Source organism: Rhinopithecus roxellana, chromosome 19 (genome assembly GCF_007565055.1).
Source record: "Rhinopithecus roxellana isolate Shanxi Qingling chromosome 19, ASM756505v1, whole genome shotgun sequence".
NCBI lineage: Eukaryota > Metazoa > Chordata > Mammalia > Primates > Cercopithecidae > Rhinopithecus > Rhinopithecus roxellana.
The window spans coordinates 67,500,270-67,515,277 of NC_044567.1; the positions used below are offsets into that span (position 1 = coordinate 67,500,270).

Genomic DNA, 15,008 nt, shown 5'->3' on the forward strand with positions numbered 1-15,008 from the left:
AGGATCTCAGCTACTCATCACAATCAGAAACTAAATACACACAATAAGATGTGGCAACTTCCAAAAGTTTATCCTTACCTCTGTGAATAAACTGGGCTACTTTTTGGAAGTCTTTTTCCAAAAGTCCGCGAGACGTCAGTGCTGGGGTCCCCAGCCGCAGTCCACTGGGCCGCAGAGCACTTCTGTCACCTACAAGATAAATGGGGCTCTGTCCCTAAGCCACATTGTCACCACTGTGACAATGGTGCATTTAAAAACGGACATGTGGGCAAAAGAGAACTGGCCTGAGGATACTGGCTGTTTGTAGCAAGGAGAGTACAACTGATTCAGAAACTAATATAGAACCCAAGGCACAAGGAGGCACAACCACGTTTTGGCCATTCTTACTTAATTACTAGTACACAGAGTGGTCTGATGTGCCCCTTGCTCCTAAAAATGAGGTTAACATCTTGTCTGGGTCTGAGATGCGTCATCAATATTTTGTTAACAACCCAGAGAAAAATGCAGCCTCTGGATTCCAGAGGCCCTGACCTCCCTCATCTAATGAATGTACCACCTCCAACAGCTCCACATCAGTCTTTCTGCTCCCTGGCAGGGTCAGGGCCAAGTACAAAGGCACAGCCGAGAGACAGCCAAGGTATGGTCCCTGCCCCTGCTCCATTTTTTTTTTTTTCTGAGACAGAGTCTCACTCTGTCGCCCAAGCTGGAGTGCAATGGTGTGATCTCAGCTCACTGCAGCCTCTGCCTCCCAGGTTCAAGCGATTCTTCTGCCTCAGCCTCCCGAGTAGCTAGGACTACAGGCGTGTGCTACCACACCCGGCTAATTTTTTGCATTTTTAGTAGAGACGGGGTTTCACCGTTAGCCGTCTCAATCTCCTGACCTCGTGATTCACCCACCCCGGCCTCCCAAAGTGCTGGAATTACAGGCGTGAACCAGCATGCCCAGCCCAGTTTTTTGTTTGTTTGTTAGACAGAGTCTCATTCTGTTGCCCAGGCTGGAGTGCGGTGGTACAGTCTCCACTCGCTGCAACCTCTGCCTCCCAGGTTAAAGCGTCTCTCCTGCCTCAGCCTCCCGAGTAGCTGGGATTAGAGGTATGCACCACCATGCCTAGATAATTTTTCTATTTTTAGTAGAGACAGGATTTCACCATTTTGGCCAGGCTGGTCTTGAATTCCTGATCTCAAGTGATCCGCCTGCCTTAGCCTCCCAAAGTGCTGGGATTACAGGCGTGAGCCACCGTGCCCTGTCCCCACTCCAGTTTTTATCTGAGGTCTGTCTCCAGAGCCAGATGGGTATCTTCATCAGCTACAACTTTGGCCAGAAGAAATGCAGATGGGAGAGGAGTGAAGGAGAAGGCCAAGGATGATTCTCACCTGGGCAGGTGTTCTTGTTGCAGGCAATAGAACAGGCTTCCAGCACCTTCTCAGCCCTTCCACCGTCTGTGCCTTTGGAACGGAGATCCACGAGGATCAAATGGTTGTCAGAACCTCCTGGAAACAAAGTTGGACACATAGAAATGCAGGCTAATTCTATGCCGTGAAGGAATCTGTGACATGAAGGCAAGGGTGAAGGCGGCCAAAGCAGATGAGGTCAGGAAGGCGAGCACCCCCACCACATGGCCTGGGATTCTAATACCCACGAGAGATGTGCGTGCCTAAGAATGTGAAAGGAAGGATAGAGCACTTTTGAAAGGGGTAACTGATCATACAGCAGAGGGCCTGACATTCCCATTGGGAAGGGGCAGCTTCCTCAGGCTGCTCCTGTCTTGTTTCTCTGACACGTTGCTTGGGCATTTCTCTAACATTGATAGTAAAGGCTTCCCCAAAGACAGCATGAGTATTGGGCAGTGGTTCAAGTTACTTTGTCTAGGGGGTAAGGGGCATGCTTATGGAGCACATTAGGTGCCAGACACTGTAGCCTGTGGTAGGTTTTTCCCGGATCCCGTGAGGCTGACAGTATTATCAAAGTGGTAAGGTGACAACAGCAAGGCTAACAGAGTTTTCTGCACCTGCTCCGAGGTCACACAGGAGGATCCTTCCACTTTGAACCTTCATTAAGCCAGGATACTGCCTTGGGTGCTGACGGCACTAGGGCCTCTGCTTCTGGGCTGTGTTGCAGGGATCCCTTTGAAGATGCGGGCGAGCTAGGGCTCCAGCTTGGCTTTGCAGCCCCCCAGCTGTGCCCACCCACTTGCTGTGTGGCTTTAGGGTTGCAGCTCAACATTGTGAAACCTCAGATGCCCATTTGTAACAAAAACAGCAATAATTCACAGGGCTGTCATGAAGTTTAAGTAAGATACTGGACACGGTGCTTCTCACAGTGCCAGACACCAAAGCGGGCATTCACAAGCATTATCTGTTTCAGCCGTGTGCATCGGGCCCTCAGAGGGTAGAGTGACAATGACAAAGTCACCAGGATGAGGGCAGGCCCATGCCATGAGATGCCCATGGTGACAGGGACTATGGCCTAAACCCTCACAACTCCAAGGGTGGCTCCCAGACCAGCATCACCCAAGACCTGGTCAGAATCTGCATCGTACCAGCAGCCCCAGGGGTGGTGTGTACATCCAAGTCTGAGAAACAGGGACCTAAAGCAGTGGTCCCCAACCTTTTTGGCACCAGGAAGTGTAGAAGACAGTTTTTCCACGGATGGTGTCGAGGGATGGTTTTGGGATGAAACTTCCACCTCAGATCATCGGGCATTAGATTCTCAGAAGGATGCAGGTATAATCAGAAGGAAAGAAAAAGATAGTTTCTCTAAAGAGGCCCAACCTAGATCCCTCACACGTGCAGTTCACAACAGGGTTCAGCTCCTATGAGAATATAATGCTGCCATTGATCTGACAGGAGGCAGAGCTCAGGTGGCAATGCTCTCGGCCCAGCTCACTTCCTACTGTGCAGCCAGGTTCCTAACAGGCCACAAACTAGTACTAGTCCGTGGCCTGGAGGTCGCGGACTCCTGAGCTAAAGCATCCTGAAGGTCACAGTCCACATGAGGACTTCTTGGGCTTTATTATTTGAAGACATGGAGGATGAAGGGAGAATAGAAAGTAAGTGAAGTAGAATATAAAAGAGGGTGTGGCTGGTACTGCTGAGGAGACACCACTGGCCTGGCCTTTCCAGGTGCTGTCACACATGCAGGATTGGGTGGGAGCCCCACTCCTTAGACCAGGGGTCCTGTGATCCCTATACAGGGCAAAGGGCATGGTGCAGAGAGTGGGCACTCAGGTCTACACACAGCAGGACCCATATTCCTGGACCACACCGCTGCTAGCACAACCGGCAGTCTTGTGGGACTAGGTATAAAGTCGCCCTTCCTCAGGAGGATCAAGTATGCTGCCTGCCAAAAGCGCTCTCCCAGTGGAAACCTACAGTGGCTATGAGGTGGATGGCACCCCACAGTGGGGTCCTGACCTAGGAAGTCCATCTCATTCACAGCCCACAGCTCCAGAATGTACAGATCCAAGCAAACATGGCTATAGCAAGCCAACTCCCCAGGAACATGCAGCAAACTGGGAGGGGACAGCCCGTGCAGCCCCAGCTCAGCGGGGTGAGAGAAGACACTCCCATGGCACAGTGCAAGGCATCACCACAGAGTCCTGGCTCTGCCACCTACCGGGTGTGTGACCACTACAGTCCAACCTCTCGTGAGCCTCAGGTCATCCTCCTGCAAAGCTGTTCTGAGGACATGCAGTCCTTATGCTGGTGACCAATGACAGTCACTATTCCCAACATCTGTGGCTCACCCAAGGGGGCAGCTGGCTGGTCTGAGGCAGGGGGAGGCTTTCCAGCTGGAGGTGAGGCTGACCTACTCCCAAGGTGGGCCCCAGTTATTGCAGCTGCAGGAGCAGAGCCTGGGCCACATCCCACTTGCACAAACTGAGGAGCAAGCCCTAATGCAACCACAACAGGCCTGCTGAACACCGTGTCTGTACCTGTGACTATTTTGTAGCCCAGCTCCATCAGTGCCTCAGACAGAGCCCTGCAGTTGGCCACCACCTGGTGCTGATAAACTTTAAATTCCAGAGTCATAGCTTGCTTCAGGGCCACAGCAACCCCTGGACAGGAAGAGACAATAGATCAGGAGACTAGGATAAAATCATACACAGATGCTGAGTCAAACACATTCCCGTTTTTACTCAAGCTTCCCTGCTTTACAATGTCACCCCTTGCTTTTGGGTTGGATTACATTTTCCTCCAAAATGATATATTTAAAAATTTATTATTATTTATTTATTTATTTTTTGAGATGGAATTTCACTCCTGTTGCCCAGGCTGGAGTGCAGTGGCATGATCTTGGCTCACTGCAACCTCCGCCTCCCAGGTTCAAGTGATTCTTCTGCCTCAGCCTCCCTAATAGCTGGGGCTACAACTACAAGCACACGCCACCACGCCCAGCTAATTTTTGTTGGTATTTTTAGTAGAGATAGGGTTTCACTATATTGGCCAGGCTGGTCTTGAACTCCTGACCTCAAGTGATCCACCTGCCTTGGCCTCCCCAAGTGCTGGGATTACAGGCATGAACACCGTGCCCAGCCAAAAAAATTTCTTATTTTTATATTTTTTGAACAGGGTCTCACTCCCATTGCATAGGCTGGAGTGCAGTGGCATGATCACAGTTCACTGCAGCCTTGACTTCCTGGGCTCAGATGATCCTCCCATCTCAGTCTCCTGAGTAGGTGAGACTACAGGTACGTCCTACCACACCTGGCTAATTGTTTTTTTTTTTTTTTTTTGAGAGATGGGAGTCTCACTCTGTCACCCAGGCTGGAGTGCAGTGGCGCGATCTCGGCTCACTGCAACCTCCGCCTCCCAGGTTCAAGGGATTCTCCTGCCTCAGCTTCCTAAGTAGCTGGGACTACAGGCATGTGCCACCGTGTTCAGCTAAGTTTTGTATTTTTCAGTAGAGACAGGGTTTCACTATATGTTGGCCAGGCTGGTCTGGAACTCTTTTTTTTTTTTTTTTTTTTGAGGCGGAATGTCGCTCCATTGCCCAGGCTGGAGTGCAGTGGCGCGATCTCAGCTCACTGCAAGCTCCGCCTCCTGGGTTCACGCCATTCTCCTGCCTCAGCCTCCCGAGTAGCTGGGACTACAGGCACCCGCCACCGTGCCTGGCTAATTTTTTGTATTTTTAGAAGAGATGGGGTTTCACTGTGGTCTCGATCTCCTGACCTCGTGATCTGCCCGCCTCGGCCTCCCAAAGTGCTGGGATTACAGGCGTGAGCCACTGCGCCCGGCCACGCCTGGCTAATTTTATATATATATATATATTTTTTGAGACGGAGTCTCGCTCTGTCGCCCAGGCTGGAGTGCAGTGGCAGGATCTCAGCTCACTGCAAGCTCCGCCTCCTGGGTTCACGCCATTCTCCTGCTTCAGCCTCCCAAGTAGCTGGGACTACAGGCGCCCGCCACCTTGCCCGGCTAGTTTTTTGTATTTTTTAGTAGAGACGGGGTTTCACCGGGTTAGCCAGGATGGTCTCGATCTCCTGACCTCATGATCCGCCCATCTCGGCCTCCCAAAGTGCTAGGATTACAGGCTTGAGCCACCGCGCCCGGCCAATTTTTTATATTTTTAGTAGAGACAGGGTTTCTCTATGTTGGCCAGGCTGGTCTCGAACTCCTGGGCTCAAGTGACAAGCCCGCCTCAGCTTCCCAAAGTGCTGGAATTATAGGTATGAGCCACTGCGCCCAGCTGATATGCTTCTCTGAGGAACTGCTGTTGAGGTAAGGGTAGAAGTTTCCCTAAGTGTGGAAGTTCTGTGCTAACATTACCATACCAAAGCTGTTAAGCAAGATGGATTTTACATCCTTTTTAATCTTGATGTGTGAAAATGATTACTTAGCAGCCCTAAGAGCTGATGCTCTTGACGCCAGATTATGCAGCTCTCTCAGGTCAGAGCGTAGGTAGGAGGTGCAGCCTTCGGCCTACCCTGCACCACCGTTCAGACTCATCTGGTACCTCACATTCAGTCCTGAGGGCTGCTTCAAGGGACACAGAGAATGGAGGATAAGGAGAACCCACAGGCCTGCATCCCGCACAGAGCCGCCTATCAATACTTGTGAAAACAACTGGAAAGGGCGTCCAGAGCAGCTGGGGATGGGGTGATCCCTGCATCCCAGAGTTGAAGCAGCCGTGGGTGCCAAGTGTGTAGGTGTGACGGTAGAACATGAGAACACACCTGGGACCCCAGCTCCTTCCACCCCTATGCCCAGTATCTCCCGATCGCTGCTGTCCCCAGGTTCCTCTCTAGAAGTGCTTGTGCATCTCCTGACCGAGAAGCTACACCTTCATCCTGAGCCCCTTAGCGGGAATGAGTTCTACCAATGTCCTTGTTCCACGAAGGCAGTGGGATAACTCTTGAGTCATCACAAATGTCCTAAGCTACTTGTACAAAGAGAAAAAGAACAAGTCAATGAGAACCTGCTGGGCAGTCATGGAATCTGACTCAGGAGTCACTGACATGGCACTGGTGCAGGGTGGGAGGCTCAGACACAGGGGCCTCCACCACCACAGGCCAGGTCCATCAAGGGCAAGGGGGCTCATCCTGCAGGGTTTGGGCCCCAATGTCTCTCACCTGTGCTTTGCCCTCTCCTAACTTTCAGATTCCTTCCCTAAGAGGGCTCCACGTACTTTACAAAACCCGGCCTAACCCACAGGTTTGCCTCTGGGTGGTCGTACACATGGAGTGGACGCCATTCCCTACTGTCCCTACCTTAGGCCAGTCTCAACCATGCCCTACTCTGTGTTAGCATCTCCTGGACAGAGACAGCCCTCCAGCTTTTTCCCCAGCGTGGAAGTCCTGGCACACGATTTTGGAGGACAGGTGAGATGGGAATTAGGGGCCACAGGATAAGCAGAAGCAGATGATGTTTTACCAGCAATGGCGTGGTTGTGGGGACCTCCCTGCAGGCCAGGGAACACAGCAGAATTGACAAGAGACTCCAGGTTGTACAGAATCTCTTTGCCAGTCTTGGGATCCACACTTTTCACTCCTAGAGAAAGAAAAACATCACAATGGGATCGTATGGACTGTCCCCTCTTTTTCGTTTTAGACTCAAACCCAGACTGGCCAGGGAAGTACCAAGCACAAGCCTGGCCTTTATCCTGGCATGGAGAACTGGTTTGTAACACAGTGGAGCAGACGGGGGCCCTTGCCTGAGGGCAGACCAGTATCCTTATTCTTTGGAAACGAGGACATCATGGATGACTCTAGCTAGAATGCTGGTTTCAGCACCTCAGCTGTCCACCTGCCTCCTCTGATGGCATCTCTTCTTAACACGACTATAACAAGGCCTTAAAAATGAAAGGACAGGCTAGACGCAGTGACTCACACCTGTAATCCCCGCACTTTGGGAGGCCAAGGCGGGTGGATCACGAGGTCAGGAGTTTGAGACCAGCCTGGCCAACATGGCGAAACCCCATCTCTACTAAAAATACAAAAATTAGTCGGGCGTGGTGGTGTGCACCTGTAGTCCCAGCTACTCCGGAGGCTGAGGCAGAAGAATCGCTTGAACCTGGGAGGCAAAGGTTGCAGTGAGCCGAGAGCATGCCACTGCACTCCAGCCTGGGTGACACAGTGACACTCTGTCTCAAAAGAAAAAAAGAAAGGACAGAAATTTCCCTCCACTAACATTGTAACCACGAATTCAAGAATTTGCCCTGGACATCCTTCCTTAAAGAAATGTCCATGTAGCCGGGCGCAGTGGCTCATGCCTGTAATCCCAGCACTTTGGGAGGCAGAGGCAGGTGGATCAACTGTCAGGAGTTCAAGACCAGCCTGGTCAACATAATGAAACCCTGTCTCTATTAATAATACAAAAATCGGGCCGGGCGCGGTGGCTCAAGCCTGTAATCCCAGCACTTTGGGAGGCCGAGGTGGGCGGATCACGAGGTCAGAAGATTGAGACCATCCTGACTAATAACACGGTGAAACTCCGTCTCTACTAAAAAAATACAAAACACTAGCCAGGCGAGGTGGCAGGCGCCTGTAGTCCCAGCTACACAGGAGGCTGAGGCAGGAGAATGGCATGAACCCGGGAGGCGGAGCTTGCAGTGAGCTGAGATCCGGCCACTGCACTCCAGCCTGGGCAACAGAGCAAGACTCCGTCTCAAAAAAAAAAAAAAAAAAAACAAAAATCAGCTGGGCATGGTGGTGGGCACCTGTAATTCCAGCTACTCGGAAGGCTGAGGCAGGAGAACGGGTTGAACCTGGGAGGCGGAGGTTGCAGTGAGCCGAGATTGCGCCATTGCACTCCACCCTGGGGGACAAGAGCGAAACTCCGTCTCCGGGGTAAAAATAAAAAAAAAATTGTCCATGTAATCCCAGCATGTTGGGAGGCAGAGGTGGGAGGATCACTTGAACCTAGGAGTTCAAGACCAGCCTAAGCAACAAAGAGAGAACCCATGTCCACAGAAAAATTTAAAAATTAGCCAGGCATGGTGGCACGCACCTATGATCCCAGCTACATGGGAGGGTGAGGTGGGAGGATTGCTTGGGCCCAGGGAGTTGAAGTTGCAGTGAGCTTTGATTGCACCACTGCACTGCAGCCTGAGTGACAGACTGAGACCTGTCCCCAAAAATAAAATGTAAAGAGTCTCCGGCCGGGCGTGGTGGCTCACGCCTGTAATCCCAGCACTTTGGGAGGCCGAGACGGGCGGATCACGAGGTCAGGAGATCGAGACCATCCTGGCTAACATGGTAAAACCCCGTCTCTACTAAAAAATACAAAAAAAAAAAAAAAAAAACTAGCCGGGCGAGGTGGTGGGCGCCTGTAGTCCCAGCTACTCGGAGGCTGAGGCAGGAGAATGGCATAAACCCGGGAGGCGGAGCTTGCAGTGAGCTGAGAACCGGCCACTGCACTCCAGCCCGGGCGACAGAGCGAGACTCCGTCTCAAAAAAAAAAAAAAAAAAAAAAAAAAGAGTCTCCAAGATGTGCTGAAGACAAAGCTCATGTGGCTAAAAATGGAGAATAAGGTTCCTTTCTGAAAAAAAGTTAACCATCAATAATAGCTACTATTCAGTCAGAATCGGTAATAATTAACATCTATCCAGAGCTTCTAGTGAGCCAAGAACTGCTCTAATCACTTTACATAAATTCATTTAATCCTCAAAACAGCAGTCCAAAGGGACAGGTACTATTATTACAGTCCCCACTCTAGAGGTGAGGAAATGAGGCACAGAGAGGCTGCACAACCAGCCCAAAGTCATACAGCGGGTGTGCAGCGGAGCAAGTATTTGCTCTGACAGGCTGGCTCCAGAATCCCTCAGCATTGGGAAATGAATCACATCAACACACAGTAGGGGAAAAAAGCAAATGACTCCCGGGCAGGTGGGAATGGCTACCTGCCTCAGAAACATCAGCACAGCTAAAGATGGTGCTCAGAGGAGCAGAAAGGCAATGAGGTGTTGAGAAGCTGAGGGGGCATGTGGCTGTGTCTAGTCCCAGCCAGGGGCTAGGCAAGAAGACCCTGCATCAGGTAAGAGCAATATAGTCACCAGTGGGCTGGTGTCTCTGCTGATGCAAAGTTGGCGCATCAAGTCTCACCACAGGCTAAATGATGACCTGACCACTAACAGGCTTTCCCAGGTAAGGGAATTTGAAAATAAGGGGAGTGCCTAGGGGTAGGTTATAAGGTAACGGAAAGAAAAACCTTCACTGAAATGATATTGTATATACATCCATGTCTTCTAGTTTGACTACTGTGAGTCTTTCTCTTTAAGAAACATGACGGACCACTGTAAGTTTACCAGAATAATGCAGCCTTGTGAGGCCTCCCAGTAGCCCCCAGCCAGCCATGTACCCTCCTTTCATTCAAACATCTGCCTCTTGAGGGAAAGATTAGTTCAGCGACCGGCACCATCCTAACACGTAGTGGTTGCTGATCCCCCTCCTGTGTTCCTAGGACCTGGACGCACAAAAGTGAAGCAGGAGCTGTGGCTGACAGCCTCCTTCTGGGGAATCCTTTCTTTTTTTTTCTTTTTCTTTTTGAGACGGAGTCTCGCCCTGTCATGCAGGCTGGAGTGCAGTGGCGTGGTCTCAGCTCACTGCAAGCTCCACCTCCCAGGTTCACGCCATTCTCCTGCCTCAGCCTCCAAAGTAGCTGGGGCTACAGGTGTCCACCACCACACCCAGCTAATGTTTTGTGTTTTTAGTAGAGAAGGGGTTTCACCATGTTAGCCAGGATGGTCTCGATCTCCTGACCTTGTGATCCGCCCGCCTCAGCCTCCCAAAGTGCTGGGATTACAGGCGTGAGCCCTCATGCCCCACCGGGAATCCTTTCTGTAAAGCCTGTCACTGCTCCTTCCTAAGCAGCTCTTCAAGGGACTGGGATCTTAAGATTTTCCAGGGATCCCAGGTCAGAGTTTTTCCCAGCTCCCTCAACTGAATCTGAACCCTCACAGGAGAAATGTAAACCACGGTACCGTCTGTACCCAACATTCGGGAGCATACCTTTCCTGTAGAAGATCATGCCAGCTCGGCAGCCTCGCAGGGTCTTGTGAGTGGTGGTGGTCACCACGTGGCAGTGTTCAAATGGGGAGGGCACCACGCCAGCCACCACCAGCCCGCTGATGTGTGCCATGTCCGCCATGAGATACGCCCCGTTCTCATCTGCAATCTTCCGCAGCCGGGCATAGTCCAGGTTTCGGGAATAGCAGCTGGTTCCTGAGACAGGAAAAGTGACACAGCTGCATCACAGATGTCCACAGGCCAGCTGAGTTGGCTTCACAGTGGCCTCTAGATATGCAGATCTGAAAGCCCAGAGATTTCTTCCCCTAAAATCTCAGAGCAAAAATGCAGAATGCCCTCAAAAAGCACCCCTGTGCTAAAGGTGACCACTCTGTCTGACTCTTCAGCGTCTTGGTGGTTGAGATTTCCCCAACTACTATTGCCAACCCAGTCAGGGCCTGACATTTCTAGATGCTTCTCTGAGAACAGTCTCAGATCTTAATCCACACACCACAAAAAGCAGCAAACACACCTCTGTATCCTGAAAGAAACTAATATATGTGGACCCCAGAAACTCAGTTATCCAGGGCAGAAACTAGCAGTGGGCTCAACAGGGTGGGAACATCTTTCCATCCTCATTCTGTAAGAGGCACCAGGCTACTGGTGAACAAGGTCACTTTCCACCCCGCGCATCACCTGCAATGATCAACTTCGGGTGGAAGAGGCGTGCGTTCTCCTCCAGCTGGTCATAGTTGATGTAGCCAGTGTCTGGGTTCACCTGTGGAATGTCAGGGAGGCAGGTTCAGGCTGCTTCCTCCAGCCACACCTGCCTCCTGTCCTCCCACCTGAACTCACTCCACCCGTCATGACAAAAGGAACGATGTCCTAGATGAAGACTTGAGGGTGAGACAGGATACTGGTGTGTTCAGCCTGCTCAACCAAGTATGGCTCACAGACCCAGGAGTCCCTGAGGAGTCCCAGGGTTGTAGTGAGCCCTGCTGCTGGGGCACTACCCCGAGAAGGAACCAAAAAGCACCTGCAGAATGAAACAAATGCAACGGGAACACGCAACGGGAACACACAACGTAAACCAAAACAGTTACCTTCAGGAACAAGACCAAAATGCCTGCTAATACCACTTCTATTCCAAGTATAATGAGGCAAGAAAAAGAAACAAAAGGCATAACAATTAGGAAAGAAGAAATTTAAAAACTGACATTACACACAGACAATACAATATACCTAGAAAATCAAGATGCTAGGGGCCAACTGTTAGAATAAGCAAATTTAGCAAGGTCACTGGATACAGCATTGAAAAACAAAAAGTAGGGCCGGGCACGGTGGCTCAGGCCTGTAATCCCAGCACTCTGGGAGGCCGAGGCGGGCAGATCACGGGGTCAGGAGATCGAGACCATCCTGGCTAACACGGTGAAACCCTGTCTTTACTAAAAATACAAAAAATTAGCCAGGCGTGGTGGTGGGCGCCTGTAGTCCCAGTTACTCGGGAGGCTGAGACAGGAGAATGGTGTGAACCCAGGAGGCGGAGCTTGCAGTGAGCCAAGATCGCGCCACTGCACTCCAGCCTGGGTGACAGAGCGAGACTCCATCTCAAAAAAAAAAAAAAAAAAAAAAGTATGTAAAAGCAAGACAGATAGAAAATGAAATGTAAATAACAAAAACCATAAAAGGAAAGACATACCAAACCTTTACATGAAACATCATTGCTTTGTGTATTTTGTGTCACAAAATGCTTGACAAATTATAGTAATTAAGGCAGCATGCATTCGTGGAAGGGCAGAGCATCTGGCTTAACCAGAAGCAGAACCACACTCAACACAGGTCATTGGATCCATGCCAGTGGTGACGCCACAGTGCAGTGGCGCCTGCCGTTTCAGTACTTTGGGAGGCCAAGGCAGGTGGATTACCTGAGGACGGGAGTTGGAGACCAGCCTGGCCAACATGGTGAAACCCCCGTCTCTACTAAACATACAAAAATTAGCCAGGCGTGGTGGCACATGCCTGTAATCCCAGCTACTCAGGAGGCTGAGGCAGGAGAATCACTTGAACCTAGGAGGCGGAGGTTGCAGTGAGTCGAGATGGCGCCACTGCACTCTAGCCTGGGTGACAAAGCGAGACTCTATCTCAAAAGAAATAAATTAAATTAAATAAATAAATAAAACAAACGAACTCACAGAAGCAAGGTAGAATGTGGTTACCAGTCACTTAAGGGTGGCGGACAATAGAGAGATACTGAGCAAAGGGTACAAAATTGCAATTAGACAGGAAGAAAAATAATAAATATTTAAGGAGTGGGATATATTGGTTAACTTGATTCAATAATTCTGCACTGTGTATACAAATCATAACATCACTGTGCATCCCTTAATTATATATAATTTGTTTAAAAAAAAAAAAAAAGAAGTCAATTCCAGACAGATTGTAGATCTCAATGTAAAATTTAAAATAACTTATTTTTCTTTTTTGGAAACACATCTCTTAGGAAGTTCATTTTATTAAACTTCTATAAACATATGGGTCAGCTGGGCGTGGTGGCTCACGTCTGTAATCCCAGCACTTTGGGAGGCTGAGCGGGGCAGATCACCTGAGGTCAGGAGCTCGAGACTAGCCTGGCCAACATGGTGGAACTCTGCCTTTACTGAAAACACAAAATTAGCCAGGCATGGCGGTGCACACCTGCAGTCCCAGCGACTTGGGAAGCTAAGGGAGGAGAATCGCTTAAACCCAGGAGGCAGAGGTTGCAGTGAGCTGAGATCGTGCCACTGCACTCTAGCCTGGGTGACAAGAGTGAAACTTTGTCTCAAAAAAAAAAAAAAGGGTCAGCTGGATGCGGTGGCTTATGCCTGTAATACCAGCACTTTGGGAGGCTGAGTTAGGCAGATCACTTGAGCCCAGGAGTCCAAGACCAGCCTGGCAACATGGCAAAATCTTGTCTGCACAAAAAATACAAAAATTAGCCAGGCATGGTGGCATGAGTCTCTAGTCCCAGCTACTTGGGAACTGAAGAGGGAAGATTGCTTGAGCCCGGGAAGCAGAGGTTGCAGTGAACTGAGATAGAGCCACTTCACTCCAGCCTGGGAGACAAAGCCAGATGCTGTCTCAAAAAAAAAAAAAAAAAAAAAAAAGGTCATGGGGAAGCACACATAACCAGCAGAGCATGGAGGGCACCACAGGAAAAACGGGGCTCTAGGATCTGAGAAGCCTCAGGAAAGAGGAGACAGAGAGGCTCCCTCTTCTGAAGGCCCTGCCCCAACCTTCCTTCCTCTTACCTTGGTAACCCCCTCAGAAACTACCAGCACATCTGGAGTGAAAGGTTTCAGGATTGGTGGTCACTCTTTCCAATTAAAAAAGGCACTTACAATCCAACCCAACTACAGAAGCTTGGGCGCAAGGTTTCGGGAACCAAGACCCCATCTAGAAAGTCAAGTGGAAAGATGATTTGTGGGTTTGTTTTCTGTGTTTTGCTTTAAGGGTGTGGTTCTTTCTCAGTCACCTGAATTTGGCAAAGAAACTGTTTTATGAAACGAAATATCAACGGCTGACCTCCAGTAAAAATGGACATAATTTACCAGGCACAGTGGCTCACGCCTGTAATCCCAGCTCTTAGGGAGGCAGAAGCAGGAGGATAGCTTAAGTCCAGGAGTGAGAGACTCGCCTGGGCAACATAGGGAGACCTTGTTCTCCACAAAAAGGGGGAAAAAAAAAAGATGAAAAAAACAGACCATGATAGTAAAATTTTTTGTGTAGCCACAATTACAAAAAAAAAAAAAAAGTCTGTGCTGCTTTCTCCCCTTTTAATAGATTTTTCAAAGGTTTTTATTTCCTTTTTTTAATCTTGAGAGTGAGACAACAGAACAACTCCTAGAAGAATTCACAGGCATTTATAATAAACTGCAGATGGGGTCCACAGTGCACAGAGGATAAGGAGACCCCCAGTAGTCACTCAGGACCAGGGACAGGGAGGAATTCTCGAGTCACAGTGGGGACAGGCCAAAAACACAACATAGACGGTTAGTGTTGCTGTTGCTTGGCCCTGTGTGGGGCTCCTGCTGTGGAGGGGGGCAGGGGCTAAAGGTGGAGGCAGGTGGTCTGGTGAAGTCTGGGCAGGGCAGTGGCCCTAGGACACCCCCTGACCTTCAACTCTGCAGCCCAGTGGGGTGGAAGTGAGCTGCCTCTGGCTGCTGGTAAATGCCAATAAGGTCTGTCTCCTCCTGCCCACCGAGGGCAGGACTCAAATCACCCCCCAGCGGGTGAGCTGCACCTCCTGCTGCCCAAGCTGGCCAGGGTCCCAGGCCCCACCTCTCCACGCCCATCCTGAGGTGCGTCCCCTCACTGCGCCCACAGGACTGCAGCCTGCACAACGTACATCAAAGACGGGGTGGCTGGAGGGAACTGGGTGCGGGATGCAGATTTTTTTTTTTTTTTTTTTTTTGGAGATGGAGCCTCGCTCTGTCACCCAGGCTGGAGTGCACTGGTACAGTCTCAGCTCACTGCAACCTCCGCCTCCCAGGTTCAAGTGGTCCTCCTGCCTCAGCTGCCTG

The 15,008-nt window shown here is 50.3% G+C and overlaps 1 protein-coding gene across 2 annotated transcripts in view; it reads right to left on the reverse strand.

Annotated features, from left to right (window-relative positions):
* SHMT1 (serine hydroxymethyltransferase 1) overlaps positions 1 to 15,008 on the reverse strand; it is a 38,829-nt gene that overhangs the window by 1,320 nt on the left and 22,501 nt on the right. For both annotated transcript variants that reach the window (XM_010367774.2, XM_030922838.1), the window contains 6 exons: positions 11,146 to 11,227; positions 10,453 to 10,665; positions 6,877 to 6,993; positions 3,936 to 4,058; positions 1,375 to 1,491; positions 79 to 189 (listed from right to left, as the gene is read on the reverse strand). In XM_010367774.2, the coding sequence (XP_010366076.2) occupies positions 79 to 189; positions 1,375 to 1,491; positions 3,936 to 4,058; positions 6,877 to 6,993; positions 10,453 to 10,665; positions 11,146 to 11,227 (763 nt within the window). The remainder of the gene's footprint in view (positions 1 to 78; positions 190 to 1,374; positions 1,492 to 3,935; positions 4,059 to 6,876; positions 6,994 to 10,452; positions 10,666 to 11,145; positions 11,228 to 15,008) is intronic.